The sequence below is a fragment of the Ziziphus jujuba genome, chromosome 10 (assembly GCF_031755915.1).
Source record: "Ziziphus jujuba cultivar Dongzao chromosome 10, ASM3175591v1".
NCBI classification, from domain to species: Eukaryota; Viridiplantae; Streptophyta; class Magnoliopsida; order Rosales; family Rhamnaceae; genus Ziziphus; species Ziziphus jujuba.
The window spans coordinates 1,383,172-1,398,082 of NC_083388.1; the positions used below are offsets into that span (position 1 = coordinate 1,383,172).

General features: G+C 33.4%; 1 protein-coding gene across 1 annotated transcript; it reads right to left on the reverse strand.

Annotated features, from left to right (window-relative positions):
* Window positions 1–4,130: 4,130 nt before the first annotated feature.
* LOC107410390 (abscisic-aldehyde oxidase-like) lies at window positions 4,131–11,191 on the reverse strand. Its single transcript, XM_060812066.1, has 10 exons — window positions 10,674–11,191; window positions 8,127–9,809; window positions 7,715–7,974; window positions 7,346–7,555; window positions 7,022–7,240; window positions 5,845–6,810; window positions 5,636–5,731; window positions 5,365–5,463; window positions 5,051–5,240; window positions 4,131–4,587 (listed from the first exon to the last, which is right to left on the reverse strand). Exons 1-10 carry the CDS (start codon window positions 10,873–10,875, stop codon window positions 4,367–4,369), a joined length of 4,146 nt encoding a protein of 1,381 aa, XP_060668049.1. The 5' UTR covers window positions 10,876–11,191; the 3' UTR covers window positions 4,131–4,366.
* Window positions 11,192–14,911: the final 3,720 nt, after the last annotated feature.

Consider the following 14,911-nt stretch of genomic DNA (forward strand, 5'->3'; position numbering starts at 1 on the left):
TGTATTCAACCCTTTATACAGATCAAATTTGCGTCAGCCATTACTTCAAAAATTTTAAACCTCCAACTAATTAAAAATGTCTAGGTCTTGGATGCCGTAAGGAAATTGTATGCACGTTGGCAGTGTTAGGATGGCAAAATGAAGTAATTAACCACTTCTCAATGACATCTGGAAAGGTTCCACTATGAAGATATTTTTCAATTTTACAATTTAATATTCAACAAGTTTACACGAATTTTGGAGAATATAAAAATCACTGTCAACAGTGCCGGATAATTTCATATGTTTTCCTTGATTTTCTCTGTGTCGATAAACAATTCAAAATGTCTCGATTTTTCAAGAATAGCAATGGTTTGAGCAATTCCTTTTATACTATTTTGAAAATCCACGAACTCAATTTTGTATGAATATGTAAAATACAGGAGTTTCAAGATTAATAGATACTCAATTAAAAGTGAGTAAACAAATTCTATAATTGATTTTATAAGTACATATAGAATTCTCTAAAAAATTGTACTCAATTAAAGTAGTGTATACAACTTGTAGGGAAATCTTTCATATTTGTAAATATCCACCTTACAATATGAGATCAAAAAACCAAAATAAATTATTTTAGCCTTTATAGAAAGAGGTTCTGACCATAGGCGTGGGTGTATAATGGCACAAAATCTCACTTTTGTTTAGAGCTCAATGAATATTTTTAAGTGTACTCTAATTTTTTAAAAATGTTTAAAATAGGTTAAAAAATTGAAATATTAAATGTCCTAGTAAAAATAACAATAAGAGATGGACCTTTTTATTATTTTAGATTTTTTATTAACAAGAAATTAATACACATTGTAATTTTTCTTTAAAAAAAAAAAAAAGACCACCATAATTATTTTTTTTTCCCAATAGAGCTATAATTTTGATATGATTAAATTTTTTTTTTTTTGACATATACAACACATAAATCTCTTTTAGACTTTACTTTTGTAATTTATTATCTTCTAAATCTTTTTAATTTTTTTTTTCACTTTTTCTCATCTGAAATCCAACTTTGCTCTTTTAAGATCTCCATTTGGTTTTAGATGAATTATACAAAGACCAATTCCTAGATTCACCTCTCTCAAGACCCTAGCGTACGTATACATATATAGCATATATAATTTTTATTTTCAAATATAATTATATACAAATATCATTCGTATTAACTATAAAAATGATGTTTCACAAACTATATTGTTGAACATGTGTGTGACTATAAAATTTACTTAAAGCCCCCAAAATTCTAGGGTTATTGACTGAAGATATAATATTGGATGCTAAATATGTTGACTGATGTAAAAAGACAAATTAGTCATTGTCAGGGCTTGCGCACTTCTTTTTCCTTTTCAGAAGGCCATAGTCAAACATGATAAAAGTACCGAAAGCAGCAAATACAAAATAGCAACAGTGTGTTACATACCACCATCATGGAAAAAGTATCTTCATACAATTGATGACCACGCAAACAAAAGAAAGAAAATGAAATAATTTATTTGAAGAGCAGTATAAATCAACCCCTTCATGTTCAACTTGTACGGGTCCAAATTGAACTCAATGGTGTGCGATTTCATCACATCAACACTTGATTTAAACTTTGATTCCTGATATGTCTAACTCGAGCTTTCACAACTTAAACTCAAATCACTTACAAGTTGATCTTGATTCCCAAGGAGTTCGATTTAAAGGGTTTTGATGTCTTTTTTTCTTAGCCAACACATGATGATTTAGATCGACAAGCATCTGGTTCTGAATTAAATACAGATTCCCAAGGAATAAGAAGAACCCAGGAAACTCCTTGAAAATGAAATAAACAAAAACAAATAAAAAACCCAAAAAAAAAAGAAAAAGAAATCATCAAAAAATTTAAGTAAATGAAATAGCAGTAGCTGTACAACCATATACAAGATAATAGATTTAATATTTAAACAGATATCTCTCTATGAATCAAAGGAAAACCGGATTGAAGACCAACATATCCACCTCACTAATTCTAATAATACATCCCATAACCATCAAATACTTGGAGTGCAAGTAATAAGAAATATACATGAAGACAGAAAGGGAAACCGAAGAACCTTCGCTGCAGCTGAGCTTGGGACTTTTGAAGGGAGTCTGTTAAAGCAAGAACTCAAAAAAAGTGGTTGAACGGTCCATTGTTCGAAGCTCAAACCTCTCATCATTAACAGCAAACACCAAAGTTCCGTTTCTCTTCTCTGTCTCCACTGCCATTTCTGGGACTCATCCAAGCTTGACAAATAGTCTTGTCGACATTGACGGCCAAGTGACAGTGAATAATAATAGCCAAAAGTCAGACAATTTTAAAACAAGGTATGTGATCATGAAAAGGAACATATTTTTTTTTTTTCAGATAAAACTCAAGGGAAGGAATTTTTCTGTATTTAAAATCTATTTTGGGATTTGATTCTCTTGCCCATATAATATATGCATATATGAAAATCTTTTGATCGTAATTTTATTTTTCTTTTTAATGCTACTGTCACGGGATTTTTTTTGTATACCAACTGTTGTGGAAAATGAAGTGTTGTTAATATTATTAGTTGAAAAAATAAAATAAAATAATAAGTGAATCTTAAAAATGATAAATAAAATTTAATACAAGTCAATAAAATGTCATATTATTTTACGGAGTAAAAAGACTTGAAAAGAAAAGGAAAAAATGCAAGGAAATATATATATATATATATATATATAGAATAGGTTCATTCAAACAATTTTTTGAACTTCGTCCATTGAAGTTCTCTCTCTGTTTATCCCCACCACAAAGCTCCTTCACTTGTTCCTGCCTAAACTCCATTCCAAGTACTTCTACACAATATCTAATCCATTGAGCTCCTTCACAACAGGCATAGTAGCAGGAACATCTAATCGGAATATTGACTGAGACCCATCTAGGCTGCAGCTCCATGAAAGAAGCTGCTTTCTAGCTTCTTTAATGGCAGCTCTTGTAGCACAATGAACTGAAACTGCTAGCACCGATGGTGGCTCACCAGAAGCTGTTAAAAAAAAAAATGATATTTCAGCTTGACTTGGTGAAAGGCAATTTGAAAACTTCTTAAGGTTCCCAATAAGATCAAAATCTTCCTCTGGCGTGCTTGTTCGAATGCTTTGCCTGCCATGTGCTGCTGGATTGTTATTTCGACAGCATGTGCATGCGCATGGCATTTTGTCTTTTCTGTAGGCATGATAAGGAATCAGTGTTGCATGCTTTCTGGAGTTAGCTTGAATGCTAAAGGGATTTGGAAATCGGAGGAGCATATAAATGGGTTGCATGGTATGTAATTTTTCTTCTTTTGTTGAGTTTTAGGGGTTGCCTTGTATGGATCGCAGATTTCTGTCAAGAGAGATTTGCAAAGCTTTGTTTTGTTCATGGAGCTTTGCCAAGGTCTGACGAGAATTTGAAGAGCTATGTAACTGATCTCCGCCTTGATTTTCAGCAGGCTAATGCTAAGGATGATTGGGGCAGGAATTGAGGTTACCAAATGTTGAGAAGCCAAGATGAGTAAAAGTCAGTATATGGTGCCTTATCACATCTGCATGGGATGTCTGGTTTTGAAATGCTCATTAGAGATTATAAAGGTCTGTTAATGAAGGCTCTAGCAAAACAATTTCGGCTAGCATTTATACTCTCCCATTCTCGCTACTGAATTATTGGCCATTCAAGAAGCTTTTGTTTTTCGTGTTCAGATTGGTTTTGCTGGCAGCATGTTAGTTTGCGAATCAGAGGAGGCCATTTGCTTAATTTATGATCCGGGACCTTATTTGTGACAAGAATGTTTTTTTAGTAGAAGAGATTAAACCCTTGTTACTTTCTTTTACAGATTTTGTTTGTAAATATACTTCTAGGGAAATGAACAGGGCAGCTCCTTTTACAGCTTACGATTCTCTGTCGCTGTCTGTGTAAGAAACATGGATTCAGGATAGTCCATCGTGGTTAATTCCTAAACCTCAGGAGGATGCTTGTAATTTGTGCTTTGGCTTAGTGAAGTTATGATGTTTCTTTCAAAAAAAAAAAAAAAAAAAAAATTAAATGCATTAAGAGTTATATATACATGTGATATTCTTATCACAGGCGTTACTTTCTATTCCATAGACATAGATTCTCATTCAACTACATAAATTGCTGCATTTTTTTATTTCCACACCGTAAACAGACTTCAAAGGAAAAGAAAACTGTTAAATCCTTATGAAAGATTAATTACTCCACTCAAACCAGTTATAGAACCATGGACCAACAGTTGTGTCATGACATATAACTTGTTTGAACTCTGTATAAAATAAACATTTGAAACTCTGTCTGCATCCCCAACAAAAGGCTCCTTTATTTCTTGCAGCCTAAACTCCATTCCAAGTACTTCTCCACAATGTCAAGCCCACAAAGCTCCTTCACAACAGGCATGGTAGCTGGAACATCCAATTGGAACATTGACTCTGAACCATCTTGGCCACTCCATGAAAGAAGCTGTTTTCTAGCTTCTTTAATTGCAGTTCTTGTAGCACAATGAACAGAAACAGCTAGCAGTAATGGTGGCTCACCAGAAGCTGTAGGAAACACGATTTTTAAATTAAACTTTGTTAAGCATGATGTAATCAGAATACAGCAATAAGAACGTATTTCAAGCAGCTCAAAACAGAATTTCTACCTTCACTAATATGAAACTAAAAAGACTTTTCCCAAAAGAAGAGATTTGTGTAAGATCCTTGCATGGGTACCAAGCTTTCAAATACTTAAAACAGAAGTTCTAATAGAAGAATCTTATTTTGACAAATTTGACAAACATGTAATATCCTTATTTAACAAATTTAAATGCCAAGTGTGGCAGAATCTTATTTTGTCAAAATTAAATGGGGTCTAATTGGTGAGACCAAATGAGAAAAGATTCAAAAGGATAAGATAAGACATTACAATTCATATTTGAAACATGGTGAAGAAAAAGACATTGCAATTCATATCTGAAATATGGAACATGTATAATACTTGGTTCAAAACATTGAAGAAACATACCTTTTGAAGAAAGAACACGTTTTTCATGATGGCTGCTGTTTAATATTTCAACATTGAACTGTTTGGGTATGGTGTCCACCGAAGGAATCTTATATGTCCATGTACTGTCAGTAACCAACAATCCATCAGAATTTGTCAGCCATTCTTCAGACATGAAAAACCCAATTCCTTGAACAAAAGATCCCTCAATCTGCAACAACCAATTTCAAGTTGAATAAGAGCCGACACAACAAAAGAGCAGAAGTCGAGGAAAATAACTCTGGAGAGACTAATAACTCGGAACTTTAATCACATAGTACATAAGAAAAAATAACCTGTCCTAGATCCACAGCAGGGTTGAGACTCTGTCCACAGTCATACAAAATATCCACTTGCAAAATTGTAGTTTCTCCAGTCAGAAGATTTATCTCAACCTGTAATGACATGTTTTTGTTATCAGTTAATCTATAGTATTATTGAAGCATTTATTTTTCTGCACTATGGTTTATGCTATCACTATTGTTCTGATATGTTCAAGCAGTTAGTTACAAGTTTAATTGGGAAAACTGTTATAATTTAAGCACAAGTCCATAAGGAACAACATGCCTCACTCACTGCTACACCATAATTCAGGTATGAGCACGATGCTGTATCAGGGACATAGAAAGAGCTTGCTGCTAAGTTCACAGATTGCAAGTGTGCCTGCAATTTGTAAGTTAAAGACAGAAATTCTGTGAATAAAGGTAAACAGGACAAAAATATGTTGATCAGTATATTCTTGGACAAGCGAGATATTGATACTTCCTAATAGATACCTGAGAAATAAGAGTCTCCCATTTGATAGGTCCCATTTGCTCCTGCAACCTCTTCTTGAAAGGAGTCAGCCTCTCAACAAGAATATTACAACACAGCCTTATTGCCTCACAGCTTGACTCTGATGTAGTGCTTCCAGCAGTCATACCACCTTGAATTAAGCTTAATGTATCAGCTTGTATGACTCGCATTCTATCCAAGAGGTCTCCATCTCCATTACTAAGGACTGAATTGAGCGCAAAAGCAGCCATCTGTTTTACCTTTGTCCAAAGTCCTTGGCCTATCTCAATACCTCCAACTTCAATAACAATAGATCCATCCTTTAGTATGCTTACCCTCCCGGGAGTTGGTCTCAATGACACTCCATATATAATAGGTACCCGAGAAATTCCCCTTTTTTTCCATTTATTGTACCTATTGAATTCGTTTACCATTTTGATCCTCCAGTTAAAGCTTGAAGACACAGCCAACCTATCCCATATTGAGGGTAAAGTATACTCTAAAGGTTCACCAGCACTATTCTGATAGAATAATTTAAGGCTGTCATACTTGTGAAGATTTAGATTTCTTACAGAATCAACATCTAATGAAAGGGTAGATGCCACATGTTCGATTATAGCTTCGGCAATAAATGATCCCTGTACATCTCCAGGTGCCCGCATTGCTGTCTTACTTATAGTGTTTGTTTTGCATACCTTTATGTCAAAAGATAGAGCACCCCAATCATATTTCCGAAGTGCAGTTAGTATATTGCATGGCATGACTGGACTTAAATCTGGTGAAGTCCCTGCATCAATCAATATTTGTAGTTGTAAAGCTGTAATCTTTCCATCGGACTTGAATCCAACAGTGTAAGTGATTTTTAAGGGATGCCTTCCTCCTGTTGTTATCATATCAGTCTTGCGATTCATATACATCCGGACAGGGCGACGTAATCTATGTGCTGCAAGAGCACATGCTGTTGCAACCTAAATTATGGAAGCATGTGAAGTTAATCTGAATATTTTAAACATCAGGACCAAAGAGATCATGTTATAATCATGCAATACTTCACCATGCATTAGCTTACACTGGTTTTTAATGTCCAACCTTAGACCATAAAATTGGAAAACCACAATAATGTTTCACTAATTTTATCAAAATGTTGTATCATAAGGAGTCCTGGGACTAAATACTCACAGGCATGGAAGGTACGACCTTTCCACCAAATCCACCTCCAACTCTTCTTGTAAGAACGCGGATATTATGTTCAGGAATACCCAGACATCTTGCAATAATACCATGTGCATGCTCAGGAACCTGAGTTGAACTGTAAACTACAATGCAGTTGTCTTCATCTGGTACTGCAAGAGCAGTTTGTGTCTCCATATAGAAATAGTATTGAGAACCCAGTTTGATCTGAATGTCAAAATTCGCCCAAAAAACAATTATGAAAGTATGCATGGATGTATAAGTCTTTGGATGACTCAATAAAAAGAAAGAATAACGAGCATTAAGAACTACCTCAGCAGATATAATCTTGTGATCAGCCATGGCCATTCCTTTCGATATATCACCAACTGGTTTTGGGTAAATGGAAGGAGGGACCTCAAAGAAACTAGACCTTTCAACAGCCTCTTCTACAGATAAAATAGGTTGCTCTAGATTTTCCATTCCATAATTAACCGCTGCACTGTTTGCAGCCCTATCTGCATGTTTTTGTGTATCTGCAACCTAACAAAGTTGTTCTAAAGGAGTTAATTAATTGCAGAGGTCCCCAACAAGAAAAATAACAATAAAAGAAAATGGAACTTCTTTGGGATTCACACAATATGTAAATTCAACAAATGGAGCAAGACCAACAACACTATCAGAAGATGAATAAGGAATTACCACACAGGCAAGACGCTGACCAGCACACTGAGTAAGATCATCAGCAAACAAAGGTTCAATACCAAAGGAAAAGTGTGATCCTATATTCTCCCCATGTTCAGGAATGTCTTTATGTGATATTACTGCTGCAACTCCATCTGGATGTGGTCCCAAGTTGACATTTATGCTCCTCACCCACGCTAGGGGCTTAGTGCTATAAATGAATGCGCCATGTAAGCAATTAGTTGGTGAAGGAATGTCATCTACATATACAGCCTCACCTACACGATTGATCAGCACGAATAAAATTAGCGGATCAGTTTTCGAGAGCATGCAAAAAGAAAGCAGTGTTATGATATAAATATAAAAACACAATGACAAATAAACTAATCACGAGAGATTAAACTAATGTATTTAATCCAATGATATCAACCTGAAGCTTGGATGGCTGCTCCAGATTTCGTAATTGGCTCACCAACTGGATAGTAGTGTTTACTTAATTCCAGCACCTGCTTTGCAGACGATAGCAATGTTGGAATCTTGTCAGAGTGAAACTGGTTATAATTCTGTCCTAGCTTAGATTGTTTGACTAATGAATTGTTTTTATATCCATTCAAGACACTATTGGTTACTTCAGCACCACTTTCTATCAAGGAAGTAAAGAACTCGAAAAGACAACCAGCAGCCAAGCTTGACCTATAAGCAGGATTTGCAGTGCCATCTTCAGGAATCACAGTAGCTCTAACCAATTTGATAGCTTCATATAAGACCTCAGCATTTAGAAATTTTCCAGTTAAAAATTCTTCAACCCTTCGTGCCCTAATTGCATGTTTCGTTCCGTAAGCACCAAAAGCCAACTGACAATGATTCACCAAGATTCCATTAGAAGTGTCACATGGAGAAACTTCAGCCAAGAAGGCAGCATTCAAAAAAGCCAATGCACTTCCTAAAGGTCGGGGTGCAGCACGATAGGTTTCAAAGACCAAGATAGTATTGGTTTCTGGAGAAACTTTCCTAGCTAATGGGATTCTTACACTTGCAAGCACACCATTAGAATCTAAAGGAGGCCTTAGCAGAAACTCCTCCAGTGTAATTCTTTCTAATTGGTGACCATTCATTATATCAACCACTGAATCAACAGCAAGAAGTATTGTAGCGATATCTGAAGGAAAATTTTTCCTTTGTGCCATCACCAAATTTCCTCCCACACTAGCAGTATTTCTGATGGACCCTGAAGCAACTTTCTCCATATGGTTGGCAAGTTTTCTGAACACAATCTCGTTTCTTGAGATAAAGTCATGTTGGATTTCATTCTTCAAAGCTTCAATAATTTTGGCGGTTGTTACAGCTGCTCCAATCTCAACTCCTGTTTGATCAATCCTAAGTATTGAGAGCTCAGGAATATGTTTCAGATCAATATATGTTTCATATCGTTCAAGTTCCTTGTAATAGCCGGTCCCTGTGTTACCAACTCCTATCTTCATGTCAGTCCCTTTATTAACTTTCAACAAGTTTTGAAGCTCCCCAACACTAGCAGGACTGTACCAGTTATATCTTTCAGAATCCAAATACATGCCAGACCTTACTTCCTTCTTCAAGAACTCCGGAAATGTACAGATCAAATTATTACAGTTGTACAAAGGTAATTTACTTTTCTTTACTTCCTTACTGTCTTCTTTTCTCCAAAAGGAGTTGAACCCCAAATCCTCAATATCAACATCAGCTGCAAGGCTCTTGCAGGCATCAGCAATGGGTCGGTAACCAGTACAGCGACAGAGGTTCCCAGCAACAGCCTTTTCAGCTTCAGAAACAGTGAGCTTGGAGAACCCTGAAGGGGGCTCCAACCGATTGGTTTTTTCAGCATTGACAAGAGCCCCAAAGAGTGAGACACACATTCCAGGAGTACAAAAGCCACACTGAGAAGCATGGAAACCAGCAAACCTTTGGTGAATCGGGTGGAACCCATCTTTGCTATTTCCAAGGCCTTCAGATGTTGTAATTGAACATGTATTGATATTGCATAGTAGTGTCAAACACGAACTTATAGTACAATCCTCGACTTTGTCAAGCACAGGATCATACTTGGACAGCAGCACAACACAAGCACCACAACCTCCTGGTATAAAAATTTGACGGCATCGAAAAATTACACCAAGTTTCATTGAAGGTCATACTCAGACATGACCTCCCCCCCCACCAAAAAAAAAAAAATGTTACCATAAGACGTATGAAGACTTGCTTAAATCCTAAATACGCATACCATCGTGATTGAAAAAGTATTGTTATTCATCTAATTAGTGACCAAGCAAATAAGGTTTCCACTTGATCTACATTTAATTTGAAATAATAGCATATGGGACGACATAATTAGATAGGCTTGAGTTAAAATCAACACTCTTCAACTTCAACGGGTTCAAATAGAAACCATTGGTGTTTGACTTCAACATTAAAGATTTTGACATATGAACACTTCAATTTTAACATATGAACACTTCATTAAAAATTTTGATTCCTGATGTGATTAACATCAATTTTCACAAGTTAAATTCACCTCCTGATAAGTTGAGATTCTCAATGAGTTCATTTTGACTAATTTGAAAGGATTAGACACCAACTCAAACCTCATCCAGAAAAAAGTCTTCTAAGCCAACACGTGATGATTTAAATCGATCAAATAAGCACCTGGATCCGAATAGAATACAGATCTCTGCTCACATATCAGTATCACAATAATTCACTCTCCTCGAGGAACCATAAGTGGAACCCAGGTGGTTACTTGAGAGCCCCAAAAAAAAAAAAAAAATTCAGAGAAGCAAAAATAAAAATAAAAATACCTAAATCCTCAGAAATTTTGAAATCTCAGTATTCAAGCCAAATTAAACAATGAAAATAGCAGTACACCAATCATATATATACAATATAGCCAATATTAAGAAATCTACATGAAGTTGAAGATAGAGAGAGGGGTAAACAGAACAACCTTCACCACAACCAAGCTTGACACTTTTGAAGGGGGTCTGTGTACGCAAGAACTCAAGCAATGTGGTTGAAGGATCAACTGCTGGAAGCTCAAACCTCTCACCATTAACAGCAAACACCAAACTTCCAGTTTTTCTTTCTGTCACCATCTCCATTTCTGAGACACTCTCTACTGCTGCTAGAGGACTAATGCTTGTAGACATAATAATAAAAGCGAAACTCAGAACAATTTCAGAAGAAGTTAAGTCATCGATGACAGAAACAACTTTTTGTATTATAAAAATTTGTCATGGTATCATATCAATTTCTGTCCCATGTGTGTTCCTAAGACTGAAACACCTGGATTTCAAACATCCATCCCACACGGTACTTCACTTGGTCAGCTTATAACAAATATATCATATTATGTACACCAGAATTCTCTTATCCAATATATTATGTCTTGGATTTTATCTGGGAAAACGTCTATCCTTTTGACATGTAAATAGGTGTGTTAAAAAGTTCTATACAGCTATCCATTGTCCTGTTCATAAAAATCCTGAGTAATAGAATTGTGGATGAGCCTTTTTCAGACAAGATAATATGTTTTGCGTAAGATAATTATATACATATATAAGAAAATTCTATACGTGAAAATGGTTCTTCACCATGTGGTATGGTATTTAAAATTTCGTATAACAATATGGATAGATATTTTCACTTTATTGAAACTCATTTTTATAAAACTTTTAATGGTAACTTTTTAAAGCATCACTCAATGGATTACTAAATTTTTTTTTTTTTTTTTGTTCATAAAAAAAAAAATAAAGTCATTAAAAATGAAAATTATCCAATAGATCTATCAAGTAAAAACAAACGTTGTACAAAAGAAAAGTTGAATCTGCTCGTGTTTATTATATTCTTACTGCAATTTTTTTATATAAAATTGTTTTTTTTTTTTGGCGGGATTCTTTTATCATATCGATGAGCTGACCCACATGGGACCAGGGACATGTGCATTAAAAAAATTTTTAATGCTTTTTTGTTTCACCCTTTTCTCTTTCTTTTTTTTAACCATTTTAGCCCATTATATTGAAAATATATATACATATATGATAAATAAAATTTAGCCCAAATAAATAAATAAAAGAATATATATATATAATACATATTATATATAATGAATTATCATTTGGAAAAGCACATTTTTATGAAACCTGGTCGAGTGGCAACCCTTTACATTCGTATATTGGAGGGTAGAATTTTTTTATCTTTTGATGGGTCTTCTTTTATCATTTTTTTATCTCATACAAATTTGTCAAAATTAAATCATACATATTTTTTAAAAGTGCTGCAAAATGTATGAAAATTTCTATAAATTATTACCTAAACTATGAAGGACTAATTTTGAATATTTATGTATTAAAATGGGTTATTAGACCAAGTATGATGGATTTTTTTCCCAATCTTTTCATTGATGAAGTTGAACCAATGAAATGATCCCTGAGTTTACTGGTAACATTGAACCTGTTCTTTTTTAATTATTGTTTTTTGTTTTCTGTTCTTTTTTATTTATTTATTTTTTTCTTTTGCTGATAGACTATTTATGTTATTTATGGATATAAAGTTAAACTTCGAAAGTGACAAGAATATTGACTTTCTCAATGAAGATAAAATTTAAATTGATAGAGAAAAAAAATAATGTTTATTATTATTATTTGTTTTGTTTTAAACTAAGAAACTCGGGGTTTTGGATATTATCGACTCTGCTCAGATATCATTTGGCAGAATCAAAAAACTTAGACCAAAAAAAATAAAGTCATAGAAAGCATAAAGAAATGCACGGAATTCTTACATTGTGCATGGCTTTCTTTTGATTTTCATTTTTTGTGCATGGCTTTCTTTTGATTTTCATTTTCACTGCATGCATCATATATAGTCAAATTAAGCATCATAAATTCAAATCTTATAGTTATAATGATCAAATTACATAAGCCATTACTTCAAATTCAATATACTTTTACAATAAGGAATTAAAGTAAGCATATTAAATTATTTTCTAATAAATTCAATGTTTGATTATCACTAGAAAGATGTGTTGTTAAATTTTTTGCACACGGCAAAGACCTCAAATCCTAGGATATAAGAATATATATATATATATATATATATGGAAATTTTATAGTGAGGACGGTCGGTATGAGGACCGCAGTATTAATGATGGTTTTTCATAGTATTAACGACGGTTTCTTAGAAAATCATCACCAATACTATGAAAAACCGTCACCAATATTGTGATCCGCATAAGAACCATCACCGATACACAGCTTATTGATGTGAGCCTGACACACTCTCTTTACTATATATATATATATATATATATATATATATATATATATATGTTGGTTTAATATTTTTAGCTTCAATAAGATCCGAAATTTCTCCATTTTTTATTTTATTATAATTACTTAAGAGTTTAATATATATTCTAGTTCGATCGATTTCAATTAAGACTCTCAAAAAAAAATAATAATAATAATAATAATAATTCTCTTTTTGTGTGTTTCCAAGAGGAAACGTGGTAACAGATTCAATATCGTCAAGTTTACACATTCATCAAAAATATCGTCAAGTTTAGAGGATTTGTACAATATAAAATTAATCAGTGTACATATACTGTTGGATGCATTAATTTGGCAAATAATTAATTTAATTCTAATATATGTAAGTATTTTTATTTTCCTTATTAAGAAAAAAAAATCATGTAGCTAGTGCCAAACAAACAGAAGTGACACCGGTCGATGTTTGTACCTTTTATCATAAGTAAAGTAATCATATTAAAATTATTTTCCACTATGATTGATTATCACTAAAAATATTTTCATCAAAAAAATAAAATAAAAAGATTATCACTAAAAATTAAATTGTTCGCACACGGCAAAGGCCTCAAATCCTGGGATATATGCCTTCAAGTTCAATAGTAAACTTGTTTTTTAAATTTTTTTTATTTTTCTGCTGTGTTTGGATTTGGATATCAAAAAATATTTCTTTCTCATTATATTTGATATTGATTTTATTAAAGCAATCGGAGTTATAATAATTTAATATATTTATTATTTTTTTATATTAATTTCTTTGCTCGTTAGTCTGTATAAATTATCCGTCTCTATTATATTATTCATTACCAATTGCAATTAGATACCTAATTTTTTTTCCCCCCCTTTTGTCTCACTTTTCTTTAATTTGTCTTGTGTTGAATAATTTAAGATAGTATTTTATTCAACATAGTATCAAGCACTGGTGATAATAAAGTTTTGGTTCCAATAAATATGCTAAGAATGACGCATGTGTCCAAATTAATACATTTTAGTTCAAATGCATTAAGTGACAAATACACGCCATATATTGTTGCAACAAAAAGCACTAATTGCTTTCTCTCCATAGTTATGCTTATTTAATTACATAAATATCACCATTTTCATTTTCACACAGACATGTTAAATAGTTCATGAGATCATGTGAGTTCGTATAGTTGTCTCATGACATCTTCTTTGAATTTTCTGTCTCCAATCCACCATAGAAGCTAGTTCCTGAACTTGTTGCTGCCTAAAACTCCATCCCAAGTGCTTGTCCACAATGTCAAGCCCACAAAGCTCCTTCACAACAGGCATGGTAGCAGGAACATCCAATTGCAAGATTAACTCTGACCTATCTTGGCCTCTCCATGAAAGAAGCTGCTTTCTTCCTTCTTTAATGGCAGCTCTTGTAGCACAATGAATGGAAACTGCTAGCAGTAATAGTGGCTCACAAGAAGCTGCACAGAAAAAATATTATGTTTATTCAGTTTTTACGTGATAAGCATGATTCAACAGGAATATGAAAATGGGAGTGTTTTCAAATAGGATTTCTTGAAATTGAAATGCTATTCTTAATATTGGAGAGAAATATATATCCCTTTTGAAGAAAGAATGTGTTTTCATGATGTCCATTGCTTAAATTATGAACTAAGTAAAATTTTAATTTTGTACTTAGATATCAAAGTCGAGATTTTTATTTTTATTTTTATTTTTTTGGCCCAACTAACTTCTTTTGATTGAAGTGTCATAAATTTTAAAATTAAAATTAAAAACCTTTTGATTTTGGCAGCAAGGAAGTTTCTTCGGGAATTGTTTAATGTTTACCTCCTTTTCCTTTTTTTCCTGTATTCATGTATTTACTTAGCTTAAAAAAAAAAAAAAGAAAAAAAAAATTGCACAAGGT